The sequence below is a fragment of the Cyclopterus lumpus genome, chromosome 15 (genome assembly GCF_009769545.1).
Source record: "Cyclopterus lumpus isolate fCycLum1 chromosome 15, fCycLum1.pri, whole genome shotgun sequence".
In the NCBI taxonomy this organism is placed as follows: Eukaryota; Metazoa; Chordata; class Actinopteri; order Perciformes; family Cyclopteridae; genus Cyclopterus; species Cyclopterus lumpus.
Genome location: NC_046980.1, coordinates 17,102,234 through 17,126,651, shown reverse-complemented (window position 1 = coordinate 17,126,651; position 24,418 = coordinate 17,102,234). Strand labels below are relative to the sequence as shown.

At 42.2% G+C, this 24,418-nt stretch overlaps 2 protein-coding genes across 3 annotated transcripts; one reads left to right on the top strand and one right to left on the bottom strand.

The window, feature by feature from the left end:
• Positions 1–512: 512 nt before the first annotated feature.
• On the top strand, positions 513–19,406 carry egln1a (egl-9 family hypoxia-inducible factor 1a). Of its 2 annotated transcripts, XM_034551420.1 has the most exons (5): positions 513–1,525; positions 11,521–11,640; positions 18,404–18,540; positions 18,624–18,691; positions 18,811–19,406. In XM_034551420.1, the coding sequence occupies exons 1-5, from the start codon at positions 824–826 to the stop codon at positions 18,858–18,860; spliced, it is 1,077 nt and encodes a 358-aa protein (XP_034407311.1). In that variant the 5' UTR covers positions 513–823; the 3' UTR covers positions 18,861–19,406. The 2 variants fall into 2 exon arrangements, with proteins under 2 accessions (XP_034407311.1, XP_034407312.1); XM_034551421.1 differs by lacking the exon at positions 11,521–11,640.
• Positions 19,407–20,073: 667 nt separating this feature from the next.
• gpr137ba (G protein-coupled receptor 137Ba) lies at positions 20,074–24,161 on the bottom strand. The gene is made up of 7 exons (XM_034551419.1): positions 23,440–24,161; positions 22,295–22,344; positions 21,951–22,173; positions 21,567–21,713; positions 21,310–21,438; positions 20,952–21,073; positions 20,074–20,871 (listed from the first exon to the last, which is right to left on the bottom strand). Exons 1-7 carry the CDS (start codon positions 23,818–23,820, stop codon positions 20,757–20,759), a joined length of 1,167 nt encoding a protein of 388 aa, XP_034407310.1. The 5' UTR covers positions 23,821–24,161; the 3' UTR covers positions 20,074–20,756.
• Positions 24,162–24,418: the final 257 nt, after the last annotated feature.

The window sequence follows — 24,418 nt, the reverse complement described above, 5'->3', positions numbered from 1 at the left end:
TTGATTATTTCTTCAGATGAAAGTACTTATCATGCAGAATATTCTATTTCATATCATTGTTTCTATTATGAATATTGTTTAATATTATTGGATAGATGCATTAATTTGAAAGTAGTGAGGTAGCTACCGGTGAACTAATTTACTGTTGGGTAGGGTTAAGTAGCATAACATTTAAGTAATGTAAAAATACCTCAAAATTGTACTTAACCACAGTACGCTACTTAAATGTAACTATTGACTGTCAGTGAACATGATTAAAGAGAATAATCACTAAGGCTGCACAACTGAAGCTGAGGGCTCTGGTAAGTATCACACATAGTACTATATTATTGTGTGTATTATTTTATTGAATGACCAGAGGCGGACTTAATCATACATGGGCATGGACATGCTCCCTTTTCGCTTAAATTAACTACCACGTATTTCCAGCCTCTTTCTAAACACTCATTTGTCCGACAGCCCACGATGGCAGCGCGAGAGGGGCGTTGCTTGTGTGTGTACGTCAGAGCAGGCTCGCCCACAGACAGGCTGAGCACACACCGAGAGGCGCCATGCACTACCCTTGGACCGACAGCTAGCCCGCTGAAGTCCTCGACCAAGCCCGAAATGCTCGGTTCAGGGCGCACGTTGGTGCATTATTTCACTGATAATAGGTATGGAGAGGGAGAAGGTATGTTAAAATGGCGGGGTTTTGAGTCTTACTTTTCCGTCTCGCTCGCTGTAGCGTGGCAGAGACAGAGGATCGTTTCCAAAGTTGTCGGTTAGCAGGGCGCGTGTGAAGGATCGGACTTAAAGGCGCAGTGCACCCGTTGTAGCCGCAAACATGGAGCAGAGCGATTTGGACCGAGACCAGCAGTACTGTGAACTTTGTGGGAAAATGGAGAACCTCCTCAAGTGTGGTAGGTGCCGGAGCTCCTTTTACTGCAGCAAGGAGCACCAGAAACAGCACTGGAAGAAACACAAGCTCATTTGCAAGGAGACGGACAAGGCGCAGCTTCCCAAACAGAAGCCCGAGCAGCAGCATCCGCCGTCGGGGGACGACAAGGCACCGGAGAAATACCGGGAAAAGATCATTCCCGAGCAGGTGGAAAGCGAATCTATACCTCAAACCACAAACACAGACGCACCGGGGGACGACGACGCGCCGAGAGAGGACCGGTCCAACAACCCCGCCACACCTAACGGACAGACGAGCTCATCCCCTCAGAAACTTGCCATTGAGTACATCGTCCCGTGCATGAACAAGCACGGCATCTGTGTGGTGGACAACTTTTTAGGAGCCGAAACTGGTCCCGGCATATTGGATAATGTCCAAGCGCTGCACAAAACGGGCAAGTTCACAGACGGACAGCTGGTCAGTCAAAAAAGCGACTCCACTAAAGACATACGAGGGGACAAAATCACGTGGATAGAGGGGAGGGAGGCCGGTTGCGAGAAGATCCGCATTTTAATGAGTCGCATGGACGACCTGATACGACATTGTAACGGCAAACTGGGGAACTACAAAATAAATGGAAGGACAAAAGTAAGTATTGCAGCAGATGGTAAGACACGACCGGCACTCTGAATGTAGGGTGTCTGTCATGCATGAAAGCTGGCGGTTTGCAGCGCTCGTCCCCCAGGAGCTACAGCCCTGCTGGTCTGCCGAATTACACCTGTCACACAACGAGGTGGGTTAAAACCAGCAGTGCTCTGGCTCCAGAGGACTAAATGAAATGCACGTCTTGCAGGCATTGGACGGTGTTGCGTCAGCATAAGTAGAGCTGGGAGCTGTAAGACAGACATATCCATTCTGTCATCATGGCGCTATACAGTTTATTTATCTCCACATCGCTTGTTTTTTCCCAACAACAGCACACAGTCCAAAGAGATTATCTCCAATATCACTATAGATACACACACATATAGTATTCTACTGTTAGGTGTGCCCAATTAACATTTGTTCATGTACTTGAGGCTGTATAACACACTGCATGTGTTCTCCATTCAGCTCTATTACAAGCTGCTACAAAATGCACACACAGAAACGAGGAAGCCACCCTGCTGGGACCAATCAAAATTGTGCATATCACATTGCTTCTGGTAAAAAATAATTGGATGCGTGTGAAGAAGCCATTTGGCAAGCAGTGGGACGATCCTCACCATGTCAGAGGCAGCATGAAGCCTACTGTGCTGCTGGATTGTCTCCAGGGATGCTGTTCTGTAGCTGACCCCTGACCTCGCTGTAAAGAGGTGGCAAAAAAAGTAGAGCTGCAACAATTTAGCGATTTTAGTTGTCAACTGTTCCATTAATTCGGTTGAGTGATCTTTTTAAGAAGAAAAACAGTCTGAATTCTTTTCTTGTTTCTTTTCTCCTATATGACTTTTATATAATTGAGTTGTGGACAAAACAATACAATTGAAGATGTCATCTTGGGTTCTGGGAAAGAGGAAGGCCTGCATGTCTCAAGGTTGGCAGTGTGGGGGAGAAAACTGGGCAGTTTCTCTCTCACTGAGACGCTTTTCTTTCTTTTTTTAGGTTGGTTCCTCTGGGATAATGAGCAGCACCAAGTGTTTGTTTAAAAATTGTCTTCAGACTGGTAACCATTACTAACTGTTCCTGTCCTCTAACTGCTGTTTGCTTGTGCTGTTTACATTTGTTTTAAAGCAGCCTGCGTCAACCCAAAGCAATGTCCTTCTTGTCTCAGCTTGGATGTTGGGCCGTGTGTGACTCCTTTCACCCAGATGTGTTCACCGTGGCCTTGTGACATGAGATTGAACTAGGAGGTAATTTTTGCGGCTATAGTTGCGGAGGTGGTTGTTGAAGCCCTTGGGGACATGGTCGTCAGTATAGAAGGTCACAATTCAAAGTAAGACCCTAAAAGGATTCGGTTTAGCACATCAAAATCATTCTCCTCAAAACTGAACTAACCTTTCTCAAGGTAGTCACTGTTTTATATTTGTCACTTCACCATCTCATGTCACAGTGCTCGACATTTAAGGGATCTAGCGGTGAACCTGCTTCAGGTACCTTGTTTTGTGGGCTTGCACAGAGCTCTGATTGCCCAACGCTGTTATTTTTTTAGGTTTCTTCTCCTGTCCAGCTACGTTTTTCTCTGGTTGCTTTTTGGTAGAGTAGACGCAAAACGTTTTTCAGAACGCGCATTATTTCAGTGAGTGGTTCAGTTGTGCCGTAGCTCCACGCAGCTGGCCACTGAGTCAAAACACCTACTGCCCTAGTTGCCTTGGCAAACACACGCCTGGACTGTGACCAGGGAAAATCAGCATGACTTGCACAAATGGAAGTCCGCCAGTATCAATGACTCAAAGGGATACGACACAATGTAAGCACAGTTCGCATTGGGAAAGATAGAGGGAAAAGATTTTGCTCAAATAATTATTTAATGTCATTGTTCCCATTTCCACTTTTCACTTGATAACAATGCGGGAAGTCGCAGGCAGCAGGACGTGTTTGTTTCTCTGCAGCTCCAGCATGTTGAATGCTCGCTGATGCCTTCAGAGCATAATCAGGGAACATTAAAAAGTTTGTAGCAGCAACACGATTGTCTCGTCGCTGACTCACTGTTCCCCAGTCAATGTTGGTGTCCAGCATGTCAAAATAGCTTTATTAAGTCACGGCTGCATTATAAATATCTGTTCTAAGCCAGTGTTATGCAGTTATGTTGTTGAACATGAAACATGACTAGCATGCCATTTCGGAGGTCATTTTAGAGTTCAAATACTGAGATTAGATAAAGGCATTGAGTATTCTAGCGAGTATTTCGTTGATTGATCGAATTGTAAACTGCTTAGTGTTGGGAAGTTAAGCGGGTCATAATTGTCTTGAAAATATCTTTTATATAGTTGCGGAAACGTATATATCCACCAAATCCTTTTAGCTCTCTAATGTTATAGTTTATTATAGCCCAATAGACATTTTTACTGAACAGAGCTTGAATACATCCACATTATTATTATTTTATTAGACCTTTTATTTAACCAGGTAAAATCAATGAAAATCAGTGAAACCTCCTTAACATTAGCTGTTTGCTCTGTTATTTAGCCAAGTAGGATGGTGAAGCCCACCGGCTGCTAACAGCTAATGTTACCAGCTTTCCCCCTGCTGATTTCAACACTGATTTGTTGTTCAATTTAATCTGCCGCACCGCAAACCCACGCCCTCAGAGTTGATGTGGGCAGGAGGGTTAAACGGAACCTGCTTCTTGGTATTCAAGTTATTCAAATGGTTTCATCCCTAGATTAGATATACTGTTGTTTTGTTCTTCAGGGACAGGATTGCTAACTATATATTCCAATCAATCAGCAAAAAATGTTTTATTTTGAGCACCTGATGCAAATTTGCAGTATAGCCAGTCTTATGAGACAGCATTTCACACATTTGGTAAAAGCTGCAAAATTGTCTCTTAAAAAATTGTCTCTACAGTGTGAAACACAGAAGAACATTCATGAAAATACATTCCCCTTTAATAAGCATACCGATACACATGTATTGTGTGCCATGTTACACGATCCCTTCGTAAGTGAAAATGACAGTCTGTAGTTATAGAAAACCAGTTTCTGGAGATTAAAGATTTGTTTCAGCAAGACTAGAACCAGAGCCAAATTAATTGTCTAGTCAATCAACGGACAGTCAATATGCAACTGTACTATCGAATAATTGATTAATTTGCTTTTATAGGCCAAACATTCCCTAGTGCTAGTTTCTCAAATGTGAAGATTTCTTGTATTTCTTTGCCTTACATGATAGTTATTTTCGTGACTTTTGTCGATTTTTAAATATGTCTCTTGATCTTTCAAAATTTGAGTTTTTATATTGCAATAGCAAGAAGTGATTGAGAACAAGTATTTGTTTTGCAAGTGTCATTGGAAAAACTGTTACTGACAAATACTGTAAATCATTTATTGCCTTAAAAAAGCCCTGCACTGATTTGCAGACTTGCCCTCAATGGCCTCGCTACCCAAATCGCAAAATCCCTATTGTCTCTCAGTATACAGCATATTGTCATGTCATTCAACCCAAACTCACAGCTAGCCAAGCCTCTCATTTTCAGGGGAAACTGCTGATCGATGTTGAAGCAGTTCCTCCTAAACAGGATCAATCTGGACAGAATCCATCCGTCTCCTCCCCAGTGTTGTGTTTGATAATGAGCAACTGGGTTTTTGTATTGCATCTTGAGTTATTTGTTGCGTCATTTGTAATGTCACAGACCGACTGTGGACATTCATAAGGAAGTTGACCGTTGACCTAAATCTTAAAGCTCTATAGAATAGGAAGGCTAGAGGAAGTCATGTGATGGTGGTCCTCTGAGTGTTGGAGCCAGCTCTATGCTACAGAGGCTGTGCAAGCCGCTCGTACCTGCATGCCACCTCCTTCCTGCTGATTGTTTAACCATCACACAGTTAACAATAAATGTAATCGCGATATTGTCGGAGCACAGGCTCACTCATCATCCATGGTCAACCTGCCACCAGGCCTTTCTTAAAGCCCCTTTTTGTTTCTTGTAAGACAATGACAATACACTAACAGAACAACAGGGGGACGACAAGAACAATGAATACAGACCAGCTAACAACATTCGGTCAGTGGACGAGAGAACCGGCTGATGTTGATGTGTGTGTCTGAGCTATGGGAAAGCATCGCATAGGAAAGGAAATAATAAATAAAAGTAATATTCATAATCCTAATAGCATTCAGTATTCACACATAAAATTCATCTAATAAGACTTATACAATATAACAACAAGCCCCCGTCCACTTGTTGCAAAGCATGACCAAGGCAGGGTCAGTCCAGCTAAGTCAACCAGGCTATTCTTTCATTTTGTAGTTATTGACTTTACTTTTTATTTCTTCATGAATGTTTTTAAGACTATTTGCTTTGGGTTGCCCACAGATCCATGTAAGTGAACATTTAAAAAATAATACAACATTTCAAAATCCACAATGGCATAAAAGTTTCATGCAATGTGCAACGCTCCAGATTTCACATATTAAAATAGTTGGAGGTGAGATGGTGATGTTACCCGGCGCTAACAGACACAAGTCAAGAGTTCTCACCAAGATGGGAAGCGGAAACATTGAGCCCTTAAAAACCAAAGCACATCCGACCCTCTCGCATGATTACAGCTTCATTAGCATGAATACATTTGTGATCTGGAAAACAATGTAGTGCTGATTGTATTTATTTTGTGCATGACTGGGCCTTTCTATAGATTAATGGTGGCTTATTCTAGTACAAGAAAACACATTTTAATATCATCCTATCTTTAATTATTGCTTGGCCACAAAAGATTACTCTATATACGACGATATCAGACTGCATGAAACAGTTGCAGAATGTAAACAATAATTATTGTTTAACATGGTAAATAAATAAGTTGGATATGTCAACAACTTTATTTTCAAAAATAAATATTAGTATAGGCACTATAAACTGAGCACAAGTTTGTTGATAGAAAAGTTGAGGTGACGGACGTTGCTAGTATGAGCACCACTGAAAACGCCAGATCGAATCGATAATATACCTCGACCCATCGTACTATTGCAAACATGCCCCTCTCCTGGAACATCCTCGTCACGTTTACCCAGTGTAAATGTCATCTACATTTTCATTGACATCCTTTTTCCATGACTAAATTGCAACAAATGAAAAAGAAAAATTGACAGCAAAAATGATGGCAATATCTTTTATGAGACAATAGTTTTCAGATCCTCGTTTACTATTCATTAACTCAAAAAAAAAGTTTAAAATGTTATATTTAGAATGGGTGAATGTCTGACTAGGGATGTGAATCTTTCAGTGTCTCATGATTCTTTGGGTCACGATGATTTGATCGGTGTATTCATGCTAAACTTGAAACCTGCAACACTTGTCTTTCTTAAGTATTTCTTAATTCTGAAGTATTTCTTCATTCTAAATTATTTCAAGAATAACAAGTTTAAATTCTGCAAAAAATACATTTACACACAGGTCGACGGCGGCAGCAAGGCCGTATTCTGGTCCGACCGTGGTGGGCTGGTCGCTGCTGGAGGCCCCACTGGAGTCTGAGGAGTTTCCGGTGAACCGGCACAGATTGCATCTGATCTCGCGGAGAATCCGACCGGGTGGCACCATTGACAAACATTAAGAACAATAGAAATAGACAATCTTTGCTCTGATGTTCTCATTTACTTATGTTAGTCATATAAAGGTGTCATTATAGCCATTCAAAAGTTTCTCACAGTAACTTTGGTGGCTCACGGCCGCTGTCGACGACATGCTCGAGCCTGCCGAGCCATGAAGCCCCGCCCCACGGCTGAACAGAGCGCTGTGTATTCAAAGTTTATTAATACTGAACGTGACGCGTGTCTAAATTGCACCAAATCCAACACGGCACTCCCCTGGGTGATCGCATGTTTATCTCTCCGTTTACTATGCCGAGACTGTCCAAGGAGCATCTGGCTGTGATCCAAGTGGGGCTTTGAGGAAGACGTCTTCTTCTGATGTCTCCTGCGTGGCAGGAGAGTTGAGGACAGGGAGGATTTATGGTGGGTGGAGCATATAATGGGCATTTTTTTAAAACTATTTATAAAGTTATAAGGAAAGTGTTTTACAAAAGTATTTTTTTTTTTAAAGATATATGTTCAATAATAATCACTTTACAATTACAATTATTCCCGTGCCACTCCTGCCTCTCGGCAGAATGAGAGAACTATAAGCTGATGGTCAATTTAGAGATTTAATTACCTGCCTCTAGTACTTTATTCAAACCCACACCCCTTTTCTTTCTTACCCATCTTTCGTTTCAACTGCAACTTTAATCGATTTTTCATATATATATATATATATATATATATATATATATATTTTTTTAAAATATGTATTTTGCTGACTGCCCAGTGTTTTACCACTGGCAACAAGGAAGTATCAGTGACTGATCCAATTACCGAGTGAGCTTGCTTGGCTCACACAGTCCTGATGGAGCCATTCAGTCAGGCTGAGCAGTTACTGCACAAAACAGACAGTACTGTAGATATTGTTTCTCTTGGCTTTTTTTTGTCCAAGTATGAAACCACATGACTGATTGCAGGACAGTTTTGAAGATGTGCTATTGCGTGCCGTTTCTGTGAAACGTGCTGCCTCATCCGATGTGATTTTATGACTTGTGTGAGGGTTGAAGCAGCAGGCCTGAAGCTTTAAGCGGCTCAGAGTTCAGCCTGTGCGTTTATCTTTTGTTTGTCAATGAGAGGCACCAGCAGAGCGTGCAGAAATCCACAAGGACGAAGACTTTACACAATCCCCTTCAGAGTATTTGCGTAATGATACCAAAAACTGCTTGTGTTTCCGCTGCAACATGTCGAGGGTGAAGGGTAGCGCCGCTGCTGTATATGTCCTATTGTTTACAGCCTACAGTAAAGAAGAAAAGAATAAACTTGGACATTACTTTAAACAGGGATTTCCTCTTGAGGCAGCACAGCACCGCACCACTGTCTGACAGATACAACAGTGAGCTATCCCGGGCTCATTTCCAACACTCCCCTGAGCTACAAGGTCTCCATCCTAACTGTTTGTACTGGTGTTTGGATAAGCATCTCTTCTGTGAAGTGAACAGACCCCTTGTAGCTTTTCCTTTTCGTTCCACCCCAGTTCATGTCACACATAAGTGCGCAAACCTGAGATGCACCGATGGTATCGCAGTGATCAGTGTATCCCTCCAAGTGATCAGGGCAACACAAGGTCAGACTTGACCCTTAGCAAAGCAGTTAATGCTTCATTTATTTGAGCTTTGAGTTGCAGTTGTCTGAGACAAATTGAGGATGAGGAAGAAAAATAAACATCAGCTCACAAGTTGTGTGCAAAAGATTAGTCTTTACGAAACAGAAGGATGCTCAGTCTATAATTTCTGCTTCAAATATTACATGATTATTTTACAAATTATTGAATTCTAGATGCCCAACAACTCTTTATAGTCAAGACTATTACAGAGAGATTAAATCATTGGCATGAATGTCATTGTCACATGATCTATCAGCAGTGCCGTTGTCTCAAAAGAAAAATAGATATGAAAGTAATTTTCTTAAATGAACATCTGTTCACTCTTGCCTGTGAATGCCAGTGGGTCTCTGAAACTGTGCCTGTGGAATGTAAACAAATGGCAAGTGAGGTCAGCCTCCTAATGAGAGCCACCGAGTAATACAGGAGCGACTAAGAGGAACGGGAGCTTAAATGCTGATACAGGTCATGAGGGCGAGGAAGGAAGCAATGTATAAGTTGGGATGGAGAAATAATGTAGATTTCTGATCTAATTCATTCATTTAGAACAGGTTATATTTAGATGTTAACTTCTGCCAAGATGCTATCTCAATATCTAATAAAGGAAAACATTGTGGAATGCCAAGCACATGTCCTGTTGACATCCATGTCTTTATCGTGGAGAGTCAGTGCTTTCCCTCCTGGTACAAACGGCTGCATCAGCCAATCTTCAGTCGGATTGGCTGCTGTATGTTGCATTTTATTTTTAAATTAAGGTCCTAACCACAAGCCATCTGTGGTTCTCTGACCAAAGATTTGATCAAGAGTGGTTTCTCTTGTGCTGATCGTCATGACCAGATCACATCAACGTCAAATCGCACTTCATACAAGGTCGACATTTGCTGGCTGATCTGTATTCCAGTCTCGTGTGTTCTTCATGGATTTGTATATACCTTTGTGTTTGTGATATATTGCTGTGACGTGATATTTGGTTTTGGTGCCAAATGGTCAACTTGCTTTTATTGTATATTTTTCCCAGGTGCATAATTGAGTTTGTGCTGGTGTTGCGGTTTCCCACTGTAAATGAACCTCACATAGACTTTCTACAGCTGTCCAGTCACAGCTGTGTCCGGGTTTTTGTGGCGTGTCAAGGCTCTCACACCTTCAGTCAGCCAACACACAAACACACACCATTCTCACACTTTTGAATACACACAAACACACAATTCCTAGCCAACACTATTTACCCATCTCCGGCCTTGCAGCATGCAGTAAAGGGTGGGAGGGGCGACATAGCAGAGGATCAGCCAACCTTCCTCACGCTCTGCACGTAGCACAACCATTAAAATACTGCTCTCTCTGGAGGGAGGCCAGGAGTCAAAGTTTACAGCAGTTCACTCCTCTCTTCTGGTCCAGCCCCACCCCTCTGCTCTCTGTCTGTGTCTTTATTTCCCCCTCCCTCTCTTTCTCACACACACACACACACACACACACACTCATAGAAGCTCACTGTATTGCATCTTACCGACAGGAAGCCCTTTGTCAGTTTGACTCCCCACCCCCCTCATTTGCTATGTTGGAGTTTGTTGCTTTTTTGCTTTGAAGGCCCTGATAACCGTGCATTACAGTGGTAACCTGATTCACTCTGTGGATGTGAGCACAATGTGGACCACTATGGTCAGATGCGTAGGAGAACAAGATTCAGACGCGCGTGTGTGTGGGTGATGCTTCCCTCCCCCATCCCTCACTGAGCGTGAAAAGAATTTGCACGTACAGATTTTGAAATACGGTTACGATGTAGTACAATAAAATGTATCTTTCCAGAAGTATGTGGACCAACAGACTTCCATATTCTTAATTCATTGATTCAGTTCAACACTTCAAAGTCCAAATATTTTTGAAAAATAACGTATCTTATCATTCCCCTGCAGACATGAAAGATTTGAGTCAAACATCAAAAACATAAGAAGACATTGCTTCACTTGTAACCAGAGCAAGTGAAGGAGTTTAGTCTGCTGTGAGTGTTTATAATAATGTTGCTATGGTTTATGTTGAACCAAGTGCATGGAAGAACATGCCTTTTGTTTGTCATATCACTGCTTAGACACGGTGCATGAGGGCTGAATCTTCCCTCTGGGTTTGTGCACGTTCGCCACTCGGCTCCCCTTTCAAGTCAAAAAACATGCAGTTGCATGGTGTCCCAAAGGTGTTGGCTGCAATTTCCAATTCTCAAGGTCTGATATCTCAAATGCTATATGCCGTATGATATTGCCGTCCGTTTAAAAACTGGATGAATTAGATTATAAATCAGGTGGAATCTTTTTCTTCCATGGGAAGACCTGTCTGAAAAAAATTTGAGTGTGAGAGTCACTACTTGTGTGCGTGTCTTATTTCCAAAGGACTTTCTACGCTGTTTACACCAAGAAGTTTACAAGAGCTCATAGGGGTTCGCTGCCAACACCCAAGCAGATCATGCGACTCTTAATAGAGCAGGAAAAGGCAAGGGGAAGTTGACGTGCTGCGCGATATCTCCGGTTTATTTTCTCGCTAGTTTAAAGTTTAGAATGAGGCAGCTGTGTTGTAAACGGTCTCTGCTTGTATGAGTCGTGGTGCAGGTGAGGCGAGGCCAGTGCCATCTGGCTTAATGCACTCTTAACCTTCTTTTATATTCATGCAGTACTCTGACTTGTTTAATTGCACATGAGATCTAGACATTGAATGCATATGTTTATGCTATCTGTGTATCTGCTTTTACTAATCACGCTTTTTCATCTTCCTGTCCTGTCTTCAGGCAATGGTGGCGTGTTACCCTGGAAAGGGTACAGGATACGTCCGCCATGTGGATAACCCCAACGGCGATGGGCGGTGTGTCACATGCATATATTACCTTAATAAAGATTGGACTGCCAAGGTATGTGAGTGATGTATGGAGGAAATACTGTCAATGAGTACTAGATGATTTCATCATGAACTAAACTATGCCGTAATTTATTCTCTTGTTCCTTATTTGCTTTTCTTTTTATAACATTGAATCAATTGTCATTTGAAATGATCAATTCAAATGTCACTGAAATAATAATCAAAACAAAAATGATTAGCAAAAAGGACATGTGTCTGGTGTCCATATTCAAGTTGGACTTCCTGTCACAAGTTTATGACAAGTCAGCGTAGTTCCATGGTGAGGTCGTCCCCCTCCGTCCTGCTTTACTCTCGACACCCGAGTAGAGTCAGCGGTAGAGGTTACGTGTCAGTACGTGCAGTTCGGCCACTCTCCCTGTTTATAATCCCATTAAAATGCAGAGATCCTGCTAATCCAGCCACACCCAATCGGGGAGAAGAGCGCCCCCATGCTATTTTCCACTGTTCCTCCTGCAGGAAAGTAGATACACAGGCAGACGGAAGAAAGAGACAGAGTTGTTACTGCAGTCGTTTACTACTTCTATCATATGGATCAAACAAGCATTTAAAAGAATTCTGGTGTTTTGGGGATTTGGTTTTGTTGAAGGAACATTCATATAATTCATACGAGTATGATTGACAGCAAGGCTCCAGACTAACTTTCTCACCACTGTCCCTAAAATTTATTTCAACCTTCTAAAATCCAGTGTAAACTTTAAAACATCAAAATGATTTCCGTTTAGATTTCTATTGTCATCTATAGTGGTAATTTGTATACACACATTTCAAATGATTAGGAAATACATTATTGCATTTTTTTTATTTCAAACATATTGCCATTAGTTGTTTTAATGATGTAATAAGCTGCTTAGAGCTAGAATGGGGAAGTTAAATGGGTCATAATTCCTTCTCTAATATCTCGTCTATATTGCTGTGAAAACATCTCCTTCAAACAACGGTTTCTCACCAAAAGCTAAATTTGACAAGATTACATTTGAACACATCCTGGTAGCGTTATAATTTGCCTTTGCCCACTACTCAGTCTTATTGAGTAGATCTTGAACACACCATAATGCAAGTTCATGCAACGTCCATTACCGTTATCTGTTTGCGCCGTTATCAGCAGGAACGTGCTAGGAAGAGACTCCCCACTGTCAGCAGACGAGCCAGTTACTGTGATTACTCCAAACAACGTGCATGGAAATGAATTACAATATAATACAGGTCTGATTAAGTTAGTTAAATAGTTTTAAGGTTGTTCCTCCACGGCTTATTTTGGCCTTTCTGCTGTGACAAATTGTGATCTCAATGTTGACACAAGTTGTGTCTCTGTGGCGGAGACGTTGCTGACCTAAAACTATAATGTGGCGGCGAAATACGAAACGTACCGGCTGAAACATCCGTTTTTAAATCAGCAGGCGATTTAATCAGTGCATATGAAATTACAAATATATTTTATGGGAAATGTAAAATGCAGAATTTCAATGAGCTGTTATGTTTGAATATAAGCACGCCATATTCATGAGGTAGAGACAGACGTGATTTGCCACCATTGTCCAGCTGTCGTTCCTCTGATGCGGTGACACAAAAGGATTGTTTTTCAAACTTAAACACCTCGGCGGCTGCAACAGAAGGCTTTATGTTTTGGGCATTATGTTTTCCATCATCCAATTCCAGGGAATGTATTCAAATGTAGTACAAACATCCACTTAGACTTAAGGATGAACTAATTAGGAAGAAGAGGTCAAAGGTCACAGTGACCTCACAAAACACTGTTTTTTGGGAAGGTGCTCCTACGAAATGTTTGAACAAACACCCCCGATGCAGGATACACTGTAACATGCTTTAAGTGTTCAGCGGTGAATGACATTGGACAACGAGTTTACTCGCCTCCCGACGATGAGACAGATAAACAGGATGCTGCACACCAGGAAGGAACAACACAACAGAAAGCAGCAACTGTTAGGTGGGAGGGTGGCTTTCATGATTCACTGACTAAGACACATGAGTAGACAAGAGATTGTCTTCCAGACTTCCTCACATACTTGACCTGCATATGAAAATTACGTAATTACAGGAAAGTCCTCTGAATGCTCATTAGTGATAGTTAGTGGCTAAGCACAAGTCTGTCTTCTGGCTGTCAGAAGCTGATCATTATAAGGCAAGTTGAATACATATACCCGTCTTCTGCTCTGAGAGGGTACACAAAATAACAAACACATCATTTAATTGTACATGTCCATGTTGACTAGTTGAAGCATGTGACTGCAGTTCCTATTTGTTGATAACATGTGTTTAACATGTATTATTATAACTATTGACATATTGCATTACTAGTAGGCACAGATTTCTTTTTTGTAGTGATACTGGTATCGGAACCGCCTACGATACAGCCTAAAATGCTGGTATGGGTATTGGTGACTATGCAGTTCTATGCACCGATCACGTCACCATATAATTTATCAACTAATTAACGCGACACAGGAACAGCAACTGTGTCACTCGTTACCCAATCTGTACATCCCGCCAGATTGGCTATCCGTCTGAGGTTGTACTCAGTTTCACATATGATACATTCAAGCTCTATTCAGTAAAAAAAATTAATATTGGGCGAAGCTAAATTATAATTATACCGTGCATGTTATAAGGTATTCATATATAATCGGTGAGAAACTAAATAAATACAGTTTGAAGATGTTTTCACAGAAATATTAAACAGATGGTAGAAAGAGAATTATGACCTGAAACTCTTTGGTTTTTAACCCACTGGTATCGGATCAATATTCTGTATCGGTAGATACGCAAGTTCAGGAATCGTTATCAAGAAGAAGAAAAAATTATATCTGAAGATAATATCTCCTCCTCCTTTTTTTTTGACCACCGTACCTACAAATGGGGGAGAAACAACGGTTTGGGGTACGTTAGGTGTCTCATGTTGCTATAAAAACATGTCACCACGTTATAGCCAACAGATGCCAATAAATTGACATCTAACTGTGACCCACTTTTGCAGCTGTGTTTTGGGTGTTATAATCTATCCCGTGTTTGCCCTAGCACTCTCAACACAATCAGTTTTTTATGTGTACACTAAATCTTTTGTGCATCAGGTGGGTCCGACTGCTCGTTTGTTAATCGGCTAAGCTGTTGCAGGATTTCTATTGTCATGTTCATGCGCGGGCTTCAATTACTCAAACGAGCCATATCTGGGACCTTATGGACACATGAATGATTCTAATCTTGTCCCTGATTGGCTGTTTATTAGGCATGTGATTAGCTGTGTTTTATAGAATGCGGTTGCCTGGATACTGGGGCTCCGTGAGAGAATGACATGGCTTTGGAATGTTCAGGTTCAGTTGCTCCAGTTATTTACCCCAATTTTCAATGTTGCATCTCCAACTGCATAATGTCTATACAAAGTAATTATAAAACCTTTCCGCTCAGAATACACAGTAGGTCCATATGATTCATTGTATAAGGGTTTTTTTTAATTCTCAATTCTCCTGAAGGTCCCAGCGTGGTCCATCATGTTTCAATTATGTATGACCAGTCTCCACTTTTGAATGTTTTCCACTCACTGTGACACAAATAAAAGAAACAAGCCACTCTGGTGGGAGGAAAAAGATGGAGGCAAGCGAAAGTCAAAGTGGGAGGGAATGAATTATCCACTGGAATTTCTTTGGAAGTGCAGATTCTCTGCAAGGTATACTATTTTAACTGAACCACCCCACCCCAAAAAATACATCCTATTCGGTACTATTTGTAAATATGAACACTGAGAAGACATGGTGACTGTAACTGCTGCTATTTTGAGGAACTCTGCAGTAAGTGAAATATGTGTAATAAGATAGTGTATGTTCAGACGCAAAAGTGCTATACAGCTTTTTGCTGCTCCAAGGTATATAAATATCAATCCATCTATTTTCTGAAGTGCTCAGGGTGTCAGGGGGGGTGGGAGTGTTTCCCAGCATGCAATTGGCGAGAGGTAAGGACGGGTCAACAGTCTATCACAGCTGACACATACTGTAGAGACTTGCAGACACGTTCACAACGCTCTTTAAGACGTGCGTTAACAGTCACGGTCGCAGCATTCAGCCGTCGTCTGTAATTATTATTTTTTTTATCCCTTTTTAGTCTTTATTTAAAAGGCACCATGTACAGTTAAAACAAATGGCACCATTTGATGCACTGTAACAGATTGTAGCTAGAGCTAATTTGCATTTGTAGTCCCTTGACAGACCATAACAAACATAAACCAATAGCAAACAGTACAGGATAAGACACAATAAAACAGTATATGTGGTAAGGAGAACACAATGCGAAGCTACAGTACATTAAAAGTAATTAATAAAAACCATTAAAAGAGCCACTCGGCCTACACACTAACTCGTGACATGTATCATGTTGTTGAAAGTACACTTTTTTACATAGTTACACCAACATCTTGTCACCAATGTAAACGTTTCAGTGGTTGCCTCCAACTTATTCATAATGGTATCTGCGGGTGGAGCGCGTGACTTCATTTTGTGTAGCATGAGGGTGGCAGGTTTGGCTAGACTTTATTCCTTCATTCGTCATCATTGGAAGGTTGTCAGACATACATTTTTTAAAAAAAGTATTGTTTTCACATTGTGAGGTGGTCTCTCTGTGAACAGGTTTTCACTGCAATAGCATTGCAACCATTTAATATGCAGTCACCAAAGTTTACAGGCGTGTAGATCAAGATTAAGGCAGAGTTCAAAGATGGGTGTGGTCTGGGCCAGGGTGCCGATCGTAGGTGGTTAACGCCTTCGATTTGACATCATGGCCGGTGGGGTCCCATCGCAAGATTTTCTAAAGTATAACATTTTTATTTTGACACGGATTTCACCTTTTAAAATATATTGTGACTTCTGCAATTTGTAAAAATTGCAGAAGTCACAATATATATATTGCTAGTTTTATAGTAGCCCTAGCACTATGTAGCACCTTCACGGTTTACTCGTACTGAAGTAATTCTGCACGAATAACATGCAATATATGTTTGTCTTGATCCAACCTTTCTGTAATACTACAGCAAACACTCTTTGAGCGGCTATTTAGTCAGAAATCCGCCTGAAGAACAGCTGGTGTATCCGTCTACAGTGCAGCCAGTCAGTAGTGATTGCAACTGTGTTCTGGTAACCTTACTTAGAAGTTGTCGCCTGCAGCGTTTCATCTGTCAGCTGTAGCGGCTGCTTATTCGGTCATTGTGTTTCCTGTGGCTTCTTCACAACAAAATCCATCCTGTGTTTTGATTTGGATGCTTTTTAACACGCAGCGGTAGGAAATGTTGAGTTTGCATAAGTAAATGCTTAATCCAGAGAGGGAACGGTGAAACAACGCGGCTGGTTTCAATAAGATAAAACCAAAAACAACTACTATAAAGATTGTGCAGGTCATTTGAATCCAGTGCAGGAATGTTGGCCTATTAATGGTGGTCACGGTATGAGATTTTCACAATATGATAACCACCTCAGAAAATTTCACGGTATACAAGGATGTATTTGTATGTATATAGGTATACTGTGATCCCACAATACCTCGGGCAGGGCAATACATCCTTATTATATTGACTTATTTGAGACTGCATATCGTAGATTTAGATATTGTAATATGTCGTTTCCTGGTTTTAAAGGCTGCATTACAGTAAAGTGATGTGACTTTCTGAACTTACCTCACTGTTCTAGCTTTTCCATTATTTGCCTTCAATTACTTAGTTATTAAATCCACATTACTGATTATTTATCAACAATGTACAAAGTCAATCCTTTAATATCGTAGCAATATATTTATTTGGTTTAAAATATCGTGATTTTATTTTCCCCATATTGCCCAGCCTATAAAACCCTATACAATCAGATATAGAGTTTATTAATAGATATAAATACATTGCCTAAAAAAATTGACAACCATAAATAGAAGCATTATTTTCCTAAATTAAAACCTGCTGGGATCCAAAGCAGTTCCCACCTAAAATGCCGCACCAGAGATTAAAATGATTGCTCAGCTTAATATAGGTCAGAAGCTGATGTCCTGCGAGGGTCATCCTGTGTTCACGTTCTTCCAGGTCACAATGAATGTTACCAAGTTGGATAAATCGTGCAGTCAAACAATAGTTAAAATCACTGGTGCTTTAGCTGCTTACGTGGTTCAGGATGAAAAAAAACTTTCTCGGACCCTATTGTGCTTTATTTATTTTAGTCACACCGCCGGCATTCCCCCTCATTCAAAGAAGTATATATGGGAATAGCATTGCTTTTCCGACGAAGGGTGTGAACCTTTCTGCCCCGCTAGTTTGCGTGTGAAGAGAGGGGCCTATCATATCAGCTGTGTGAGAGTTTCAGCGGCACGCTTGCAGCAATCTGCTTTTTCACTCTCCAGTTCCTTTATCCAGCCGGAGCAGTTTTCCTGTGGGTTATTCTTCCTATCCCTCCACAGGAAAGCCTTCCCCCCCGCCACTGCTTCCGATCCTGAGCTTTCCTCCTCTAGCCCTCGGAGTTGGACAGCAAATTTCCTGAACATTATCCTCCTATGATTGTAAATTTAAAACAGTGGATCTTCTGTAACAGTAATGGATCCAGTTTTAGGACACGTTCCCTGAATGTTTACGATTTAATACGGATGAAAGGGACAAGGTCCGAAAATGTCCACTCCTTCACTTAGTGTTTGCTTCCTACAGTCTCCTTACCTTCCTGCAATTGCTTTGTCCTGATTTGTATACAATAACGGGGTTGTTCCGTCTTGTTCTGCTCTTCCAGGAACACGGTGGCCTTCTTCGAATCTTCCCTGAAGGAAAGGCACAGTTTGCTGACATAGAGCCCCGATTTGACCGTCTGCTGCTGTTCTGGTCTGACAGACGGAACCCTCACGAGGTTCAGCCCGCCTTCGCCACCAGGTCAGCATCCAAATCCGACCTTGCACACTCCCAGGTGATCCGGTCTGTTGCGCTGTGACTCAGTGCTCTGATTGTCTCCCCAGGTATGCTATCACGGTGTGGTATTTTGACGCAGATGAGCGAGCAAGAGCTAAAGAAAAATACTTAACGGGTAGGTTTTGATGTAAAAGCTACACAACCCATATACGTTTATATTGATTCAGGCCCTCCGCGTGTTTGTTTTACGCTCTTCTATATCATCTCTTGTGTGTTTGTTTCGTCTGTGTGCAGGAGAAAAAGGAGAAAAGGTTGAACTTGGCAAACCATCAGATCCCAGCTAGTGGGCAGCCTGCATCCCCTACAAACAGCCTTTAAGTGCTCTGTCTTCAGAAAGTGGCCTATAGAGAGCATGTGTGTGTGTGTGTTTTACATGGCAAAGCAGCAGACTTTTTGCGTGAATGGATGGAAGATCCACTCTTATGGAGACAAAACAAACACAAACAGTGGAATCTGTTCGTTTTCAGCAAACCGGGGAAACCCAGAGGACCTTGAATGTCATGACATTGTACTGAAAGGGATTGTGTGTCTAGTTTTTTCCCCTTTCACCTCTTTGGTGAAATGAAATGCTCGCTGGTGGAGAGCACTCACGTTACAGCTGACATTTTCAGAAAATCACCAGGAATTAAACTTCTCCCAGAGAATCTACAGCTTTTGCATATTGGTTTTTGCAGTCAATTCCTTAAAGGTACAGTGTTCTGCATATGCTTAATGTGTTATGCTTTTCACATGGAATCAGCTGTTTTAAGCTACTGTATTGCTAAATGTACTTGAGGTTGCAATAATATGAGGAATGATCTGAATTAAAAACATCCTTTTTCTGACAGAAATTGTTTGGTCTTAGTTTGAATTCAATCATTTGCAGCACAGTACAATGTGCACAGATTTACGGAGCAACATACATCTGAAGCCATGATAACGGCCTCTCTCCTGCAGTCCTGCTTGCACCATATGCGGTTTCACGCTGCCCTCTGCAGGCCAACAGTCTACACACCTAGTTTGTCTGACTTTCTGGACGCACCATTAATGATTACCTATAATGGAAATAAAGTTATTCACACTGAGAAGTGAGGACAAACGGGTTTAACCATCAGCAAATTCAACTCAACCTCACTAAACCTGAAAATGTGATTTAAATATCCAAATGTCCATTATAATATGTTTAGTATATGGATCAAATGGTAAATGACACCATCAACCACTGAACTATTGTATAATTAGCATTTCAATTAGATTTTTAGATCCTATTTAATGTTGTGCATTATTTGCCCGAGTTGCCCATTTGTGACAGCCTAGCTTTGCTTTATCAATTGCTTTATATTTACACTTTATACATTCAATGCCAAACAAATCAGGGCTTGAATAAAAATGAGTCCCTAATCTAATCTGTAACATTTTAAAACCAATACAGACCTTTTCCAAGACTATCTGAACTTACGCCTTCAGTACAGTGAGACTGTTCCTACATTGTAAATTGACAAATCACTTTCTAAATTTCTACGTATTGTCTTCTGTTAAGTTCTGAGGTACATCCTGTATTAGTGCTTTTATCTTTGAAAACGGAGCATCAATAAAATTGTCGAGAAGCTTTTAATGTCCAACTCTGAGACAGTTTTAGCTGTCCATTACAACTGGAGATTTCATACCTGTATGTTCATTCAAAGCCAAAGTCTTTACTGCTTACTGAATAGTAATAGAGTAATTATGTAATATTAAATAGTGTTATGTAAACCTTGATGTATTTGTCGCATACAGAAGTATAGTATCTATGTAGTATAATGCTCCTACGTTTGGGCTAAAATACTAGTGGGGGAAAAATCTTTCACAGCATTTAAACTTTTAATATGAATTAAAAGGAATATATCCTCTATATAAACAAATGTATGAAAAAAAACATGGTACATAAAAATAGTAAGAGTTCATATTACAAAAGTCAGGAAATATATTAAACAGTATTCAATACAAACTATTCAATGTTTTAAAGCAGTTTGAAATTAGATCACTTTGTACAAGGAGTGTGCAATATTAATGTCCTATCAGTGGACCTTCATATGCTGGTTAGTTCTTTGAGCCAAAATAGAAGACTGAATGTATCGCGTACAGGGCGACCCACCTGCCTCCGACACCAAGAGAGACTGTGCAAAAGTATACAAGTAAGAGACCAAAGCCGTGAACTCCAGTCAGTAATGGCTGAGCTCCTCTGGAGGCGGGACGTGGTAACTGTCGTCCCCTCCGATGTAGGCGCCGATGCTGCTGCTGCTCTCGCTCCCCCAATCGTAATTGTCAGCAGCCAGACTGGAGGGTTAAATACAACAATGGCGTTTGGCTTCTCGTTCCCACTTCATGTACGGTGGTCTGGTGATCAGATCGTTTACCTGGCTTGGATGTTCTGAGGCATGACGCTCCACGCCAGGTCGTCGTCGCTGTCGTAACGCCGCGGGTTGTCGAAGAAATAAGCCCTGGAGGAGAAGACGTGACCGGGAAGCCCCGAGCCGCTCTGACAACACAAAGATAAGATATTGTAGTCTTATATTATAAGACTGTAAGACTCACATCAATCACTTTCAGTTCCCAACCTGTTTGGCTCCTTTTTAACTTGAATACATGTTGAAGGCCTCAAACAACAAGACAGAAACAGGCCCTCTCTGGAGTTGAACTACAGTATGATGTATCCGCTTTCCTATAAACATTATTGGGAGTATTCCCGACCCCTCAAGGTGCTCGTGGGCTCACCCTGTCTAGGTCTGGCTGCCGAACTCTGAAGAAGAAGACCATAAGTGAAGTGGGGAGAAGCTCCCACACGAACAAGATCACCCCGAAGACGATGTAGCCGGCGTCGCCCAGAGTCGACCGCAAATCTGCCTGAAAAACCGAATGCAACAAGTTCACTATTGAAACACTCTTTGACAGACGGCTGTATCTCCTAATCGTAGTCCTCACGAGGGAACCAACAATCAATAAGTCCAAGAAACAAAACAAAAAACAGTCACCTGGTCAGAAACGTTGTACCAGTCGTAGTCAAAGGAGTTGATGCTCTTGTTTGAGAGTCCTACGACGACCAGATTGTAGCAGGCCCTGGAAGAGTACAGGAGGATGACGATGGCTCCGATGACTGTCACCTGGCACACTGACGTCCCCTGCACAGGGAATGGGGAGTTGATAACAAATTACCATCTACCTTGCTAGGAAACAATCACTATGTACAAAGCATAAATGATATGAAGTAGTGCATCTTCACACAAGGCTGCAATAAGCAGTGCCCGACACACAAGTCACTTCTATTCCAATGATCCCAGAGGGTGTAACTACAGCTCAACCCTCCTCCTCCCAACTGTTCCTCTCTGTGCCACACAGGATAGGGATGTATGTCTTACTTTGGATTCCAGGTAAATGTTGGCCAGGGACATCTTAGCGACCTTGTAAAGACACAAGGAGAGGGAGATGGCACACAGGACAAAAAGCGAGTCGTTGATGGCGACCCTCACGAGCACGATGGTGTGGGCTTCTGCAGAGGACATCCTCACCAGCAGGGCACACACTAAGTTCACCGCTAAAAACACCAGGCTAATGAACAGGAAGAGCATGTACAGCGGCAGCCTGAGGATCAGGAAAAAATAGCATCAACCTCAAAAGTTTATTTTTAAGTACTTGGCCAAAATAAATCACAGACAAATAGAATTTAAATGGTAAAGGGCATTGAATTGTGGTCGGATCTTACCTGTATCTCAAAAGCTCTGGTGCATATTTCGACTTTGCCTTGAAAACAACCTGTGAAAAGACATCCGTTACTGCGTCACGCTATTCAGGCAGCCAAACTTTCACTTCTGTATTCTCCCTCAAACGAGAAGACACATATATTCTTCTGAAACAGGAACCTCTTAGTTCAAAACAGCAGAGTTCTGAGCATTGGACGCACAGTGTTCACACAGCACAGGGGTCCTGAAATAGTGTTCACATAGGACAGGGGTCCTGAAATAGTGTTCACACAGCACAGGGGTCCTGTAATAGTGTTCACACAGCACAGGGGCCCTGAAATAGTGTTCACATAGCACAGGGGTCCTGAAATAGTGTTCACATAGCACATGGGTCCTGTAATAGTGTTCACATAGCACAGGGGTCCTGTAATAGTGTTCACATAGCACATGGGTCCTGGAATAGTGTTCACACAGCACAGGGGTCCTGTAATAGTGTTCACATAGCACAGGGGTCCTGTAATAGTGTTCACATAGCACAGGGGTCCTGGAATAGTGTTCACATAGCACAGGGGTCCTGTAATAGTGTTCACATAGCACAGGGGTCCTGGAATAGTGTTCACATAGCACAGGGGTCCTGGAATAGTGTTCACATAGCACAGGGGTCCTGGAATAGTGTTCACATAGCACAGGGGTCCTGTAATAGTGTTCACATAGCACATGGGTCCTGGAATAGTGTTCACACAGCACAGGGGTCCTGTAATAGTGTTCACATAGCACAGGGGTCCTGTAATAGTGTTCACATAGCACAGGGGTCCTGGAATAGTGTTCACATAGCACAGGGGTCCTGGAATAGTGTTCACATAGCACAGGGGTCCTGGAATAGTGTTCACATAGCACAGGGGTCCTGGAATAGTGTTCACATAGCACAGGGGCCCTGAAATAGTGTCCATTGTATACTTTGGTTTAGTTCACATGAGGGCAGTGTATGTTAAATGACCTCCTTAAGACATGTTGGATGACATTTCATAACACCCTGGAATAATAATGAATGTCTGGATGTAAGGTGTCTCCTATGTTTCCCACATATATGTATACATCGCATATTGACTTCCAAACTAGTCAAACAAACCTGCTCTATGCTACACGTCTTAAGCCCCCTATAACTCACCTGTGCCAGGTAAAGGTTCATGAGACCGAGTGTGAAGAACTGGAGGCAGACGGGGAAGCAGTACAGCAGCCAGAAGGGGAACGGGCCCAACGTGTTGGCTGTGACAAAGTTGTCGAAGTAGAAGGAGAAGAGCACGGCGCGCAGGGCCGACCACAGCAGGCACAGCGACAGGAACGCCGTCTGGTAGCTGAAGCGCTTGTGCCGGTAGCGCAGCACCAGCCAGAGCTGCACGTAGACAAAGATGAAGAGGATGGAGTAGAAGACGGTGTAGGCCACCGTCAGGCCCAACGTGACGTAGGGGGGCACGGCCGGACTCAAGGTAGGCAGAGGCAGAGACTTGTCCATCGGCGACGGCTCCATCTCTTCCACCGGGGCCTCCATGAACCTGCTCTCCCTGCCCGGGGGAGGAGCGCGGTGGGGGGGGGCTCTGGCTTCGCAGAGCCGCGGCCAAATGAAAAAATCAGATAGAAAAAGAGGGAAGTAGTAATGCTGTGAAGGTGTCTGTCAAGTGGAGGGAGAGGAGAAAAGCACGGGGAAGAAAACAAGGCGAACTTCCTGCTGCGGAGCCACATACAGCGAGGCACATGATCGGTGATGAGAATGAGCCGTTCGTCAGGCACCGCAGCCGGCAGGAAGCTGCTGAGAGCCGCCTGCAGCCCGGAGCTCAGCGCGAGGAGAGGAGGACCAGCCTCCGCCCCTCCCCCTCGCGCTCATTACGTGAGGCTACGCATCAGCTGACGCACGCTCCTGTACCTTTAACCCTGTGATGGGGCTTCCCACCGCTGCACTGATCCCAAGAGATGTATGCGCAGGACTACAAGTAAAAACAGTTGATGCGTTTAATTGGTGAAGAAATCGTAAGATATAGCGCGTATTGTTGCAGAAATTGCTTCGAAAAAAATACAGTTACAGTGTTAAATAATAAGTGTACTATATCATTATTAATTGTATTGTATTCAAGTTCTAAGTTGATTAAAAG